Here is a 14,161-nt window from a genome sequence, read left to right as displayed (position 1 = left end):
TAGGACTGGCGAGGACCTAAGTGTGACCCTCTATCCTTGCCTTCTTGCTCTATCTCTGGTTTGTTTGTTCCCAGTTTTTTGGCACTCCTCTCACACTGTTGTAGCCTATGCCTCTCACCAGCTCAGCAAGCAGAGGGAGTGCCGAAAAACAGGGGGAACATTCTGCGTGCATAAGTCATCTCTTTCTCTCTCTTGCTGCCTCTCTGTCAGATCCTCCCATGCCAAAACCAGTCCTCTCATGAAATTGTTAGGCGAAATTTCAAAACAAAAAAAAGTCTACAGAAAGAACACGCAACACCACTAGGGAGTGTCTGCAACAAAAATAATTGTTAAGTAACACTGAGCGTGTCTTTCTGTGAGAGAACTCAGATGAGTTTGACTTGTACCGAACGTATCACTTTCTGTTTCAAAACAAATGAATCATTCAAAATGAACCATCCTTTTACCAGCAATGTAGAAACAATGGTGTGTCAACTCTAAATCTATCAAACATATTTTATGCCATTTAGCAGATGCTTTAATCCAAAGCAATTTACAGTCATGCATGCATACATTTAACGTACAGGTGGTCCCAGGAATCGAATCCACTGAGCTGGCATTGCAAGTGCCTTGCTCTATCAACTGAGCCACAGAGGACCACAAGGAGCATATTTCATACAAACATCTATTCAGAACATTTGTTCAAGGTAATTCGCGATTTGACGTTGATGTTACGAGTTAACGTTTGGCTTCCAGACTAACAGCTCATGGTTTCGAGAAAGGGGAATATTTGATAGTTGGGCGTGTAAGTGAATAACAGATAATTGATCGATCTATCTTGGTATCAGATAATGTCTCAACCTACTCATGACACAGATTCATACAATTCCACATGAAATCAGACAAAAATATGAAAATAATCGTTTTTTAAATGTAACAGTGTCGATTGAATCGGGTGAATATTCTATACAAAGAATTCAATCTGTTGACTATACTTGAATAGTATAAGTGGCAGGCATTATCTGATAACAATAATGAAGCAGTCATTTATGATTATACACTATTTCATTACTAACATTCCCAACTACACTGTCAAAATGAAGTGCTTTATAACACTAAATCTAGTGGCAACTGAGGCCTATACCATAGGACCAGGAGCTATTGGCCTGGAGGTCAAAGGTTAATTCATAACATCAACATCAAATCAAATTTTATTAGTCACATGCGCCGAATACAACAGGTGTAGACCTTACAATGAAATGCTTACTTTCGAAACCGTAACCAACAATGCAGTTAAAAAAAACAAAAATAAGAATAAGTGATAAAAGTAACAAGTAATTAAAGAGCAGCAGTAAAATAACAATACCGAGACTATATACAGGGGGGTACCGATACAGAGTCAATGTGTAGGGGCACCGGTTAGTTGAGGTAGTACGTACATGTAGGTAGAGTTATTAAAGTGACTATGCATAAATGACAACAGAGAGCAGCAGTGGTGTAAAGGGGGAGGAGGTCTGGGTAGCCATTTGATGAGATGTTCAGGAGTTTTATGGCTTGGGGGTAGAAGCTGTTTAGAGCCTCTTGGACCTAGACTTGGTGCTTCTGTACATAAGAGACGGTCATAAGAGACGGTAGCGGCAACATTATGTACAAAATAAGTTAAAAATAAGTTTTAAAAAAAGTTGCAAATAAACTAACAAAAAAACAATCGGCTGGGGGTCTGCCTTCTTCTCTGGCGCCATCTTACGTATCACATCATGAATGAATATACTCTGTACAATGCAAGTCAACACATGCTTTTCACCTGAGAAACTGTATAGATGGTAAGCTGTGAGTTTGACTTGTCTGTCCTGGCCAGGGCTCACTTGAAAAAGAGATGTCAATCTCAATGTTACTTTCCTGGTGAAATAAAAGGATCGTCCTTCAGCAGTGAGAAGACGTTTAGACTGATTCTCAGAATATGAGATGAATGTCACACTATTTGGGGAACAAAACATGACACATTTTCGATTTAACTTTTTAACATTCTTCTTCTTCTCTGGCTTATTGCTTATCACAGAACACATCTAACAAAGACATAATGCTTGGGCCCATATGGCATACAAAATTGGGTCTCAAGGTCTATCATAACTGCCTCTCTTCCAAACACCACATTGAGTTGTAACAGTCTTCAAAGTTGATATCACAGAATCTGTCAGTGGTACATTGAAATGCAATGGTAGCATTACACCGCCTTTGCTGTTGGAATCACAGCTCATAGTGCTGCAAGTCCCGCCTCTCCCATCTCCTCATTGGTTTTTAGGAGCATATACCCACGAGGGTTATTGAAAGATGAACTGGACACTCCAGTCCAGTTGGTGGTGGTAATGCACCTTAAAGTTCGTTGCAAACAGCCATATAAAGTCCAAAGAAGAAAAAGCCTGAAGGAGGAGTGATGACTAGAAACTAAATCGATGAACCTTTTAATCTGTGGATTAATTGTCGGAGTAGAGGACCTTGTGCATTTCAGGTAAAATAACTACCCAATGTTTATATGCCAGGACAAATTAGCTAGCAACAGCAAGCAAGCTAGCTAAATTGCCATAACTGTTTAATGCTTTTCGACCTGTACCCAAATTAATGTAAACTCAGCAAAAAAAAAGAAACGTTCCATTTTCAGGACCCTGTCTTTCAAAGATAATTCGTAAAAATCCAAATAACTTCACAGATCTTCATTGTAAAGGGTTTAAATACTGTTGCCCATGCTTGTTCAATGAACCATAAACAATTAATGAACATGCACCTGTGGAACGGTCGTTAAGACACTAACAGCTTACAGACGGTAGGCAATTATGGTCACAGTTATGAAAAATTAGGACACTAAAGAGGCCTTTCTACTGACTCTGAAAAACACCAAAAGAAAGATGCCCAGGGTCCCTGCTCATCTGCGTGAATGTGCCTTAGGCATGCTGCAAGGAGGCATGAGGACTGCAGATGTGGCCAGGGAAATACATTGCAATGTCCGTACTGTGAGACGCCTAAGACAGCACTACAAGGAGACAGGATGGACAGCTGATCGTCCTCACAATGGCAGACCACGTGCAACACCATCTGCACAGGACCGGTACATCCGAAGATCACACTTGCAGGACAGGTACAGGATGACACAGGTACTGCACAGGTACTGCCCGAATTACACCAGGAACGCACAATCCCTCCATCAGTGCTCAGACTGTCCGCAATAGGCTGAGAGAGGCTGGACTGAGGGCTTGTAGGCCTGTTGTAAGGCAGGTCCTCACCAGACATCACCGACAACAACATCCCCTATGGGCACAAACTCACCGTTGCTGGACCAGACAGGACTGGCAAAAAGTGCTCTTCACTGACGAGTAGCGGTTTTGTCTCACCAGGGGTGATGGTCGGATTCACGTTTATCGTCGAAGGAATGAGTGTTACACCGAGGCCTGTACTCTGGAGCGGAATCGATTTGGAGGTGGAGGGTCCGTCATAGTCTGGGGCGGTGTGTCACAGCATCATCGGACTGATATTGTTGTCATTGCAGGCAATCTCAATGCTGTGCGTTACAGGGAAGACATCCTCCTCTCTCATGTGGTACCCTTCCTGCAGGCTCATCCTGACATGACCCTCCAGCATGACAATGCCACCAGCCATACTGCTCGTTCTGTGCGTGATTTCCTGCAAGACAGGAATGTCAGTGTTCTGCCATGGCCAACGAAGAGCCCGGATCTTAATCCCATTGAGCACATTTGGGACCTGTTGGATCGGAGGGTGAGGACTAGGGCCATTCCCCCCATGTCCCGGAACTTGCAGGTGCCTTGGTGGAAGAGTGGGGTAACATCTCACAGCAGGAACTGGCAAATCTGGTGCAGTCCATGAGGAGATGCACTGCAGTACTTAAAGAAGCTGGTGGCGACACCAGATACTGACTGTTACTTTTGATTTTAACCCCCCCCCCCCTTTGTTCATGGACACATTAGTCAATTTCTGTTAGTCACATGTCTGTGGAACTTGTTCAGTTTATGTCTCAGTTGTTGAATCTTGTTATGTTCATACAAATAATTACACATGTCAAGTTTTCTGAAAATAAACGCAGTTGACAGTGAGAGGACGTTTCTTTTTTTTGCTGAGTTTAGTTGGTTCAGAGTTCATTTTGATATTTCAACCTGCGTTGTCCTGATCGCGTCTGGTGTGGGTGGACAACATCAACATGTGTGCGAGCGGTCTGGACAGCATGTCAGCCTCATCAGTGGGCCGGCTGGTAGAGACTCTGCATTATTATGCGATCATTATTATGGATTTGGCTCTGCGTTTCAAGTTACAGTACTGTACTAAATCAAAAGCTTCCCTCTTGCGAATAGCCTTTTGCCCAACACACAGCAATAACACTAATGGTAATCCTCTCACGTGCATGGTAAGCAAAATGCAAGGAGATTTAACAAAGAGCTCTAGTAGTGGAAAGGTCATTTCTAATGGGAGAGCTTTGTGTATTACTGGCTCTAGGTTACATTAGATTGCAGATTTATCACTAAACCATAAACATACTCAAACTGTGTTGAAGGCAATGTCATTTTTGAAGATTTGGTATTAAAGCCAAGATGGAAGTTAGTGCTTTAGTCTAGAGTTCTGTTGCCCTTTTTTGATTGTCTGTTGCAAAACATTGACATCAACAAGGATCTTTTTATGTATTAGGCCAAGGTTAACTACAACACTATTTGTGTCAGCATACAAGCTAACAACCAAAGTTGGATCATCTTGGAGATAAAGACAAACAGATGAAAACAGATGAAGTCAGAGTTACGCATGCATGTGGTTATGAGTGGAAAGTGCAAATCTGCCAGACTAGAGGTCTGTTTTTCTGTGGTGTATCACAGGTTCCTTTTCATCATTGAGCCAGTCAGCGCTCAGTCAACAGCTTGCAACAGATCCATGGGGGGTGGCAAGGCAGAGCTTGATCCCGTGCCAAATCAGGCACATGGAACACGTTGGCCGAAAAACTGCCAGTTCGTTTGCATTCGTTCTGAAGTTATAAGAGGGCTTTAAACCCTTTAATGATGCCTTTGCTCAGATTGTGCTTTGTTTGTGCACAGCAGGGGTCACTGAAAATGAGCATAGGCAGCCATTTTAGCCTGACGAGAAAGAGACACTTGATGCCAAAATCATCTGATTAGTTCAGAGCTATATATTTTCGCCTATTTATTTAAAGTCAAATCTTATGTCACATGCGCCGAATACAACCTTATTGAAATGCTTACTTACAAGCTCTTAACCAACAATAAAGATTTAAGAAAAATATCTAAAAAAATAAGAAATAAAGTAACAAATAATTAAAGAGCAGCAGTAAAATAACAATAGCCAGGCAATATACAGTGGGTACCGGTACAGAGTCAATGTGCGAGGACACTGGTTAGTCAAGGTAATTGAGGTAATATAGGTATCAAAGTGGCTATGCATAAATAATAACAGAGTAGCAGCAGCATAAAAGAGGGGGAGAAGGGGGTGGCAATGCAAGTAGTCTGGTTAACCATTTGATGAAATGTTCAGGAGTCTTATGGCTTGGTGGTAGAAGCTGTTTAGAAGCCTCTTGGAACTAGACTTGGTGCTCTGGTACCGCTTGCTGTGAGGTGGCAGAGAGAACAGTCTATGACTAGGGTGACTGGAGTCTTTGACAATTTTTTGGGGCTTCCTCTGCCACTGCCTGGTATAGAGGTCCTGGATGGCAGGAAGCTTGGCCCCAGTGATGTACTAGGCCGTACGCATTACCCTTAGTAGTGCCTTGCGGTCGGAGGCCGAGCAGTTGCCACACTAGGCAGTGATGCAACCCATCAGGATGCTCTCAATGGTGCAGCTGTAGAACCTTTTGAGGATCTGAGGACCCATGTCAAATCTTTTCAGTCTCCTAGGGGGGAATAGGTTTTGTCGTGCCCTCTTCACGACAGTCTTGGTGTGCTTGGACCATGTTAGTTTGTTGGTGATGTGGACGCAAAGGAACTTGAAGTTCTCAACCTGCTCCACTACAGCCCTGTCGATGAGAAATGGGGGGCAGGCTCAGTCCTCTTTTTCCTGTAGTCCACAATCATCTCATTTGCCTTGATCACATTGAGGGAGAGGTTGTTGTCCTGGCACCACACGACCAGGTCTCTGACCTCCTCCCTGTAGGTGGTCTCGTCGCTGTCGGTGATCAGGCCTATCACGGTTTCTTCATCGGCAAACTTAATGATGGTGTTGGAGTCGTGCCTGGCCGTGCAGTCATGAGTGAACAGGGAGTACAGGAGGGGACTGAGCACGCACCCCTGAGGGGTCCCGTGTTAAGGATCAGCGTGGCAGATTACCTACCCTTACCACCTGGGGGCAGCCCGTCAGGAAGTCCAGGATCCAGTTGCAGAGGGAGGTGTTTAGTCCCAGGGTCCTCAGCTTAGTGATGAGCTTTGAGGGCACTATGGTGTTGAACGCTGAGTTGTAGTTAATGAATAGTATTCTTACATAGGGGTTCCTTTTGTCCAGGTGGGAAAAGGCAGTGTTGAGTGCAATAGAGATTGGATCTGTTGGGGCGGTATGCAAATTAGGTGGGTGTAGGGTTTCTGGGATAATGATTTTGATGTGAGCACTTCATGGCTACATACGTGATTGCTACATGTCGCTAGTCATTTAGGCAGGTTACCTTAGTGTTATTGGGCACAGGGACTATGGTTGTCTGCTTGAAACATGTTGGTATTACAGACTCGGAACAGGAGAGGTTGAAAATGTCAGTGAAGTTCCTTGCCAGTTGGTCAGCGCACACTCGGAGTACACATCTTGGTAATCCGTTTGGCCCTGTGAATGTTGACCTGTTTAAAAGGTCTTACATCGGCTGTGGAGTGCGTGATCACACAGTCGTCCGGCACTGCTGATGCTCTCATGCATGTTTCAGTGTTATTTGCCTCGAAGCGAGCATAGAAGTAGTTTGGCCCGTCTGGTAGGCTTGTGTCGCTGGGCAGCTGAAAGCAGTGCTTGACTTGGACTGAAAAAGGTTCCGGTACTCATTTTGGGTGCTGGTACTGTTTATACACTACATGACCAAAAGTATGTGGACACCTGTTCATCGAACATCACATTCCAAAATCATGGGCATTGATATGGAGTTTGTCCCCCCCCCCTTGCTGCTTTAACAGCCTCCACTCTTCTGGGAAGGCTTTCCACTAGATGTTGGAACATTGCTGCTGGGGACTTGCTTCCATTCAAGCACAAGTGCAGCAGTGAGGTTGTACACTGATGTTGGGCGATTAGGCCTGGCTCGCAGTCAGCATTCCAATTCATCACAAAGGTGTTCAATGGGGTTGTCAGGGCATTGTGCAGGACAGCCAAGTTCTTCCACACTGATCTCAACCAACCATTTCTGTATGGACCTCGCTTTGTGCACGGGGGGCATTGTCATGCTGAAACAGGAAAGGGCCTTCCCCAAACTGTTGCCACAAAGTTGGAAGCACAGAATCGTCTAGAATGTCATTGTATGCTGTAGCATTAAGATATACCTTCACTGGAACTAAGGGACCTGGCCCAAACCATGAAAAACAGCCCCAGAACATTATTCCTCCTCCACCAAACCTTACAGTTGGCACTACGCATTGGGGCAGGTAACGTTCTGTGTGATTCATCACTCCTGAGAACGGATTTCCACTGCTCCAGAGTCCAATGGCGGCAAGCTTTACACCTCTCCAGCCGACACTTGGCATTGCGCATGGTGTTCTTAGGCTTGTCTGCGGCTGCTCCACCATTTCATGAAGCTCCTGACGAACAGTTCTTGTGCTGACCCTTGCCTCTAGAGGCAGTTTGGAACTCGGTAGTGAATGTTGCAACCGAGGACAGGCAATTTTTACACGCTACAAGCTTCTTAAATACTTTTGTATATATAGTGTATTTAAGTGCAGGAGATCCACAATACTTTGTAGCAAGTATTTAGGTTCCGGTACTCAGCTCCGGCAAGGTCCTGCCCAAATCAAGCACTGTCTGAAACCGAGTCTAAAGGGAAACAACAGTATGTATATTTGTGTTGCCAAATATATAAATATTATATAAGACCATTCCATAGAACAGTACAGAGCATTCATTCTGTGGTTGAAGTAAAGAAGCCCCTAAGCCAAGGCCATATGTTGAGAGATCCACACACACACACACACACACAGCTTTGGGAAAAATGTGTCAGTCTTTATTAAGTCACAACTGCCTCAGGACACAAGTCAGAAACATCTCAATGGAATGTGCACTTCTTGAACACAAAAAAACTAGCTGGTGAAATCAACAGCTGAATCTCCAGACACACTACTCAATTAGCTAGAGGGTATACAAGTGTTTGACAATCCTTGGCCGGAAACTAATCCTAGTCCCGTTCTGCATCAGCATGACCCTCGAGTTTTATTAGTAGGCATTTCACAATTAACTACATTTGGCCACACAACAGTGATTTGACTGTGCTGCATGTTACAGACTTCCCTAAAGGGTCTGGTCTATTACCTTAATGGTGCACAAAGTGCCCTTTATAGGGTTGACGTAATAATACAAGCATTAGTGATGTAACAGTACAAACAGTTGATGTGTTGTTGACGTGTTGTTGTGCTCTGTTTCCCTTGATGTTATTGGTCGAAACTGGTACTGGATGATGGATGAGTCAGCCGAGTGACTAGGCATCTGTATTTGGTGAATCATGAATACAGAATAGGGACAACAGCATTCAACGGCGTATGTAACTAAGCAAGAACCGCTTTGACTAAGACTTTATCCACTATGGACATTGAACAAAATGAAATAACATGGTCCATGATAAGAACTTTGAGTTGTATATGAGTCCAAGTCTGTCATTGTGGTGTCTATCGCATAGTCTCTCAATAGTCTCTATAGTCTGTACTTTTCACATCTTCAACCCTTTTTTCCTCAGGTCCTCCTTGGCCTCCTTTATCTGATCCTGTAGTTCTTTGGATGCCTCCTCACAGTCGTTGAAGGTGGCCACCCTGTATCCCACAGTAGCCAGGGAGTAGCAGCCGAACACCACCAGCAGATACACAGGCATGGGCCAGGCCACCTCCTTGTAGGCCACTGGGAGCCTCAAGTTCAGAAGGTCAAAAGTCACGAGAGCCCATGCTGCACCTATTACCGAGACGCCAAACACCCACTCCAGGAGCTTGGTCATGGTGAGCAAGATGATGGGAAACTTCAGGGCCAGGAGACCAGATGCCAATAAGCCTGAGATAGGAAAAGAGTAACTTAGGGTTGAAAAGAAAACTCAGATCTTGAACTTTTTACTAACTAATTTTTCAATTCAGTCCAGTGATTGCCCTTATCATGATTTAATGGATATATCAGCAAGAAAAAAATACATGCATCTTAATCATATCAATCTCAAATTCTCCCTTGCTATCTACATCTTTAGATATTTTCTACAGTCACGTTCAGCAGTGTTGCTAAAACACTGTTACAAAACAACTGTAGCCAAAATGATGTGCATGCTCTGGGCTAGGCTGAACAAGCATCTGAGCAAAGGCAGAGAGGATGAATATGATAAGTCTCCTCTCTAGCCCAGTTAGCTACCATTACATTTTCTCATTAGACAGCTCTGCAAGCGTTATAATGTCAAAATACATTTGTTACTCACAGAATATGTTTTGCTGAGCAACTATTGTTATTTATTGCCGTCCCGCTCAGTACGTACTTCCAAAAAAGATTTACAAGCAACTGAAAAAGTGTCTCATCTATGTATTGTTTAAAAAAAATGTTTTAACCAATTGTAGGGTGTTCACCCATAAAATGATTCATTCATTCAAAGTTTATACAAATATGTCCAATCAATAGAGAATTGCGTCATAAAAACAGTCCAAACCCCATGTCCACCTATATATGGTTCAAAAGTTAGATGATTTACTCTGAGAATTTAGCATATTTAGAGTGAATAGAATGTCGTCATTGGCATGATCAAAAAGTAGTCACTGCTCAGAACTCTGTGGCGCTGCTTCGCGGCACAACTTCACCAACTTCGAACGTCAACTGATGAGCTAACTAGTGGCTGCAGGTTCGTGTGTGAAAATGGGGGTTTTCCTGCTGAATCTGCTGAATACAAAACAAAACTATATATTTATTTACAAAGCTAACGGACTTAATTTCAATATTTGAAGACAATCTGTTCCTGTTTTCAAGGCCACTCTAAAATGTGCAGTTTTGTCACAACACAATGCCACAGATGTCTCAAGTTGAGGGAGCGTGCAATTGGCATGCTGACTGCAGGGATGTCCACCAGAGCTGTTTCCAGTGAATTGAATGTACCATAACCCGCCTTCAACGACGTTTTAGAAAATTTGGCAGCATGTCCTACCGGCCCGGCCTCACAAGCTGAGGTCACGTGTATGGCATCGTGTGGGTGAACGGTTTGTTGATGTCAATGTTGGCAACTCAAATCAAATTTGTCACATGCGCCGAATACAACTGGTGTAAACCTTACCGTGACATGCCAAGCCCTTAACCAACAGATCAAGAAAGTTTAGAAAATATTTACTAAATAAATAAAAAAATAGTAACACCAAAATGTAACAATAATGAGGCTATATACAGGGGGTACTGGTACCGAGTCAATATGCGGGGGTACAGGTTAGTCAAGGTAATTTGTAAAGTGACTAAGCTTAGATAATAATAAAAGGGGGGGAGGGTAACGTAAATAGTCCATGTGGCCATTTGATTAATTGTTCAGCGGTCTTATGGCTTGGGGGTAGAAGCTGTTAAGGAGCCTTTTGGTCCTAGACTTGGCTCTCTGGTACCGCTTGCCATGCGGTAGCAGAGAGAACAGTCTTTGGCCTGGATGTCAGTGATGTACCGAGTGCCCTATAAATTACAGACAAACACAATGGCATTTGATCAATGACAATTTGAATGCACCAAAATACTATGACGAGATACTGAGGCCTATTTTGAGGCCCATTTTTTTTAAAGGTATGTGACCAACAGATGCATAGCTCTATTGACTGATTTCCTCATGAACTGTAACTCAGTAAAAATCTATGAAATTGTTGCGTTTATATTTTTGTTGCGTATAGATTAATTCCATACAATACAGTTTAATTTCGAACTGTTATTGAAGTACATACTGGGCGGGACATCAGTAGATTCGGGCTCCTGAGTGACGTAGTGGTCTAAGACACTGCATCCCAGTGCAGTACCTGGTTCCGGCGCACAATTGGCCAAGCGTCATCCGGGTTTGCCTGGGTTAGGGCATCATTGTAAACAATAATTTGCTCTTAACTGACTTGCTTAGTTAAATACAGACAATAGTTGCTCGGGGAATCTCCATATTTGGTAATGAACGTATTTTGACATTATAAACTTGGTGGTTCGAAAACGGGATGCTGATTGGCTGAAAGCCAATGACAAAACATTTATTTTTACTGCTCTAATTACGTTGGTAACCAGTTTATAATAGCAATGTTGCCAATATACCACAGCTATATGCAGGCAATCCGCGTTACGTCGGGTGTAAGAACAGCCCTTTGCCATGGTATATTGGGCATGTACCACACACCCTTGAGCCTTAATTGCTTAATTATAACGCTTGCAGAACTGTCTAGTCGGACAATGAATGGAGAAGACTCGTCATATTCATCGTCTGTTCTTCTGCCCTGATACTGGTTCTAGGCTAGGCTATTCGTTGCTAAGACTACAAATGAGGTAGCTAACAAGCTACCCTAACTCAACAGGTCACAGTAGATACTGGCGACATCGTATAGCTGCAGCTCTATGAAAAGAGGAATAGCTTCAGTTAGTTGGCCTATATGACGACTATTTTGCGATATGTGAGTTTTTACTAGATTAGAGAGAACAGAGTATTTAGCTAGCAAGCTCTGTAGCTAACGTTAGCCAGTTTAGGTTCCAATGCTACACAACAAACTAGCGACAAAAAAGGCATTCAACGTCGAATTTGCGGTACATGTAGTATTTGACCTAGCTAAATACATTTGAAAATTGACTTAAAAATACAAATATACATCGTTAAAAATTAATACGTGTTCTTACCTTCTTCCTAAAGCCAACTCACCACTAGGCGCAGAGAAATGACGTCATAAGTAAATAGGGACTTGTGGGATATGTTGTGTCAGAGAGATTGAAGGGACTACAAGTTGTGTCCAACAAGTGACACATTTCTTTAGAAATACTCAGTCATGAAAAACAATCTGTTTTTTATGGTCCTAGGATATGTAAAACATATTGGTAACAGATTACTCAAAGTACCTCTAATTGTTTCTTTAAGCAAACATATGTCCACTGCTTTAAACATATGTCCACTGCTCATATGTCCACTGCTCTAAAATATTGTCATTCACAACCTTGGTCTCATCCCATGTGATGGTAATGATATACCAAGTTAAAATCGAACCAACGAAGGTTACATGCGCTCAGTGGCACAGACGGCATCATTAATTCAATGTCTCTTTATGTTTTTAATTTTTTTATTTATGTCACCTTTATTTAACCAGGTGGTTAAGTTCTCATTTAAAACTGTGACCTGGCCAAGATAAAGCAAAGCAGTGCGACATAAACAACAACACAGAGTTACACATGGAACAAACAAACCAACGAGAGCATACAGGTCGCAGTGGTGGGCAGTATATGGGGCTTTGGTGACAAAACGGATGGCACTGTGATAGACTGCATCTAATTTGCTGAGTAGAGTGTTGGAGGCTATTTTGTAAATGACATCGCTAAAGTCAAGGATCGGTAGGATGGTCAGTTTTACATGGGTATGTTTAGCAGCATGAGTGAATCATTTTTTGTTGCGAAATAGGAAGCCGATTCTAGATTTAATTTTGGATTGGAGATGCTTAATAATGTGAGTCTGGAAGGAGAGTTTACAGTCTAACCAGACACCTAGGTATTTGTAATTGTCCACATATTCTAAGTCAGAACCGTCCGGAGTAGTGATGACGGACAGGCAGGCAGGTGCGGGCAGCGATCGGTTGAAGAGCATGCTTTTAGTTTTACTTGCATTTAAAAGCAGTTGGAGGCCACGGAAGGAGAGTAGTATGGCATTGAAGCTCATCTGGAGGTTAGTTAACACAGTGTCCAAAGAAGGGCCAGAAGTATACAGAATGGTGTCGTCTGCGTAGAGGTGGATCAGAGAATCACCAGCAGCAAGAGCGACATCATTGATGTATACAGAGAAAAGAGTCGGCTCGAGAATTGAACCCTGTGGCACCCCCATAGAGACTGCCAGAGGTCCGGACAACAGGCCCTCCAATTTGACACACTGAACTGTCTGAGAAGTAGTTGGTGAATCAGGCGAGGCAGTCATTTGAAAAACCAAGGCTGTTGAGTCTGCCGATAAGAATGTGGTGATTGACAGAGTCGAAAACCTTGTACAGGTCGATGAATACGGCTGCACAGTATTGTCTTTTACCGATGGCGGTTATGATATCGTTTAGGACCTTGAGTGTGGCTGAGGTGCACCCATGACCAGCTCTGATTCCAGATTGCATAGCAGAGAAGGTACGGTGGGATGTGCCAAGGGTCACATCTGTTCATTCACGGCCCTCTTTAGTGTCTACTTAGGAGCCAGAGAGACATCAACATAATTCACTTAGGGAGGGCAAGGGAGACAGCGAAGAGCCACTGAGACATAAACATCATTCACTGAGGAAAATGGAGAGTTCTTCTTGGGACGTTGGTGTTTGTGTGTTGGGAGGCACATGTTGCTCTTTCTGTTTATACAGGGTTTTCACATGCGTACGAGTTTAAGATACACATATTCTACTAACATACACAAAAATATAGTATGTCTTTTAACACACACATACGCTACTTATATAGGCCTACCCTACACAAACATTTGGTGCGTATTTGACTGTGATTGTATGTTGAGTACTGAGCCTGAGTATATATAACTGCAATTGTCAAATAGTATTTATTACATACAGTGAATGTGAGTATCCCTCTGCATATACATTTGCAATAGTATGTGCCTGCATCTACCTACCTACATGTATCTGCCTTTGTGTACGAATGTGTGTTGTGTTTCTGTGTAGTGTAGTGTAGTGTAGTTGTCAATGTTACGTCAGTGTGCGTGTGCGAGTCTCAGTGGGAACGGCCGTGCTGGCGTTTCTCAGTGTGTTTCTCTGCCAGCTCCTGTTCCTGTACTCAGGAAACCTGTGCTCCAGCAGAGAGGGCCTGGCAGACA

At 43.1% G+C, this 14,161-nt stretch overlaps 1 protein-coding gene across 1 annotated transcript; it reads right to left on the bottom strand.

Moving 5' to 3' along the window:
- Positions 1 to 8,139: 8,139 nt before the first annotated feature.
- On the bottom strand, positions 8,140 to 12,049 carry LOC139391977 (dolichyl-phosphate mannosyltransferase subunit 3, regulatory). The gene is made up of 2 exons (XM_071139588.1): positions 12,004 to 12,049; positions 8,140 to 9,192 (listed from the first exon to the last, which is right to left on the bottom strand). The coding sequence occupies exon 2, from the start codon at positions 9,137 to 9,139 to the stop codon at positions 8,861 to 8,863; it is 279 nt and encodes a 92-aa protein (XP_070995689.1). The 5' UTR covers positions 9,140 to 9,192; positions 12,004 to 12,049; the 3' UTR covers positions 8,140 to 8,860.
- Positions 12,050 to 14,161: the final 2,112 nt, after the last annotated feature.

This window comes from Oncorhynchus clarkii, chromosome 32 (genome assembly GCF_045791955.1).
Source record: "Oncorhynchus clarkii lewisi isolate Uvic-CL-2024 chromosome 32, UVic_Ocla_1.0, whole genome shotgun sequence".
Taxonomy (NCBI): Eukaryota; Metazoa; Chordata; class Actinopteri; order Salmoniformes; family Salmonidae; genus Oncorhynchus; species Oncorhynchus clarkii.
The sequence above is the reverse complement of the archived record's forward strand: the minus strand, read 5'-3'. Positions and strand labels throughout refer to the sequence as shown.

What these genes read in the sequence shown, in the direction of transcription:
- LOC139391977 (XM_071139588.1), bottom strand. Translation starts at nt 9,139, where the DNA reads ATGACCAAGCTCCTGGAGTGGGTGTTTGGCGTCTCGGTAATAGGTGCA.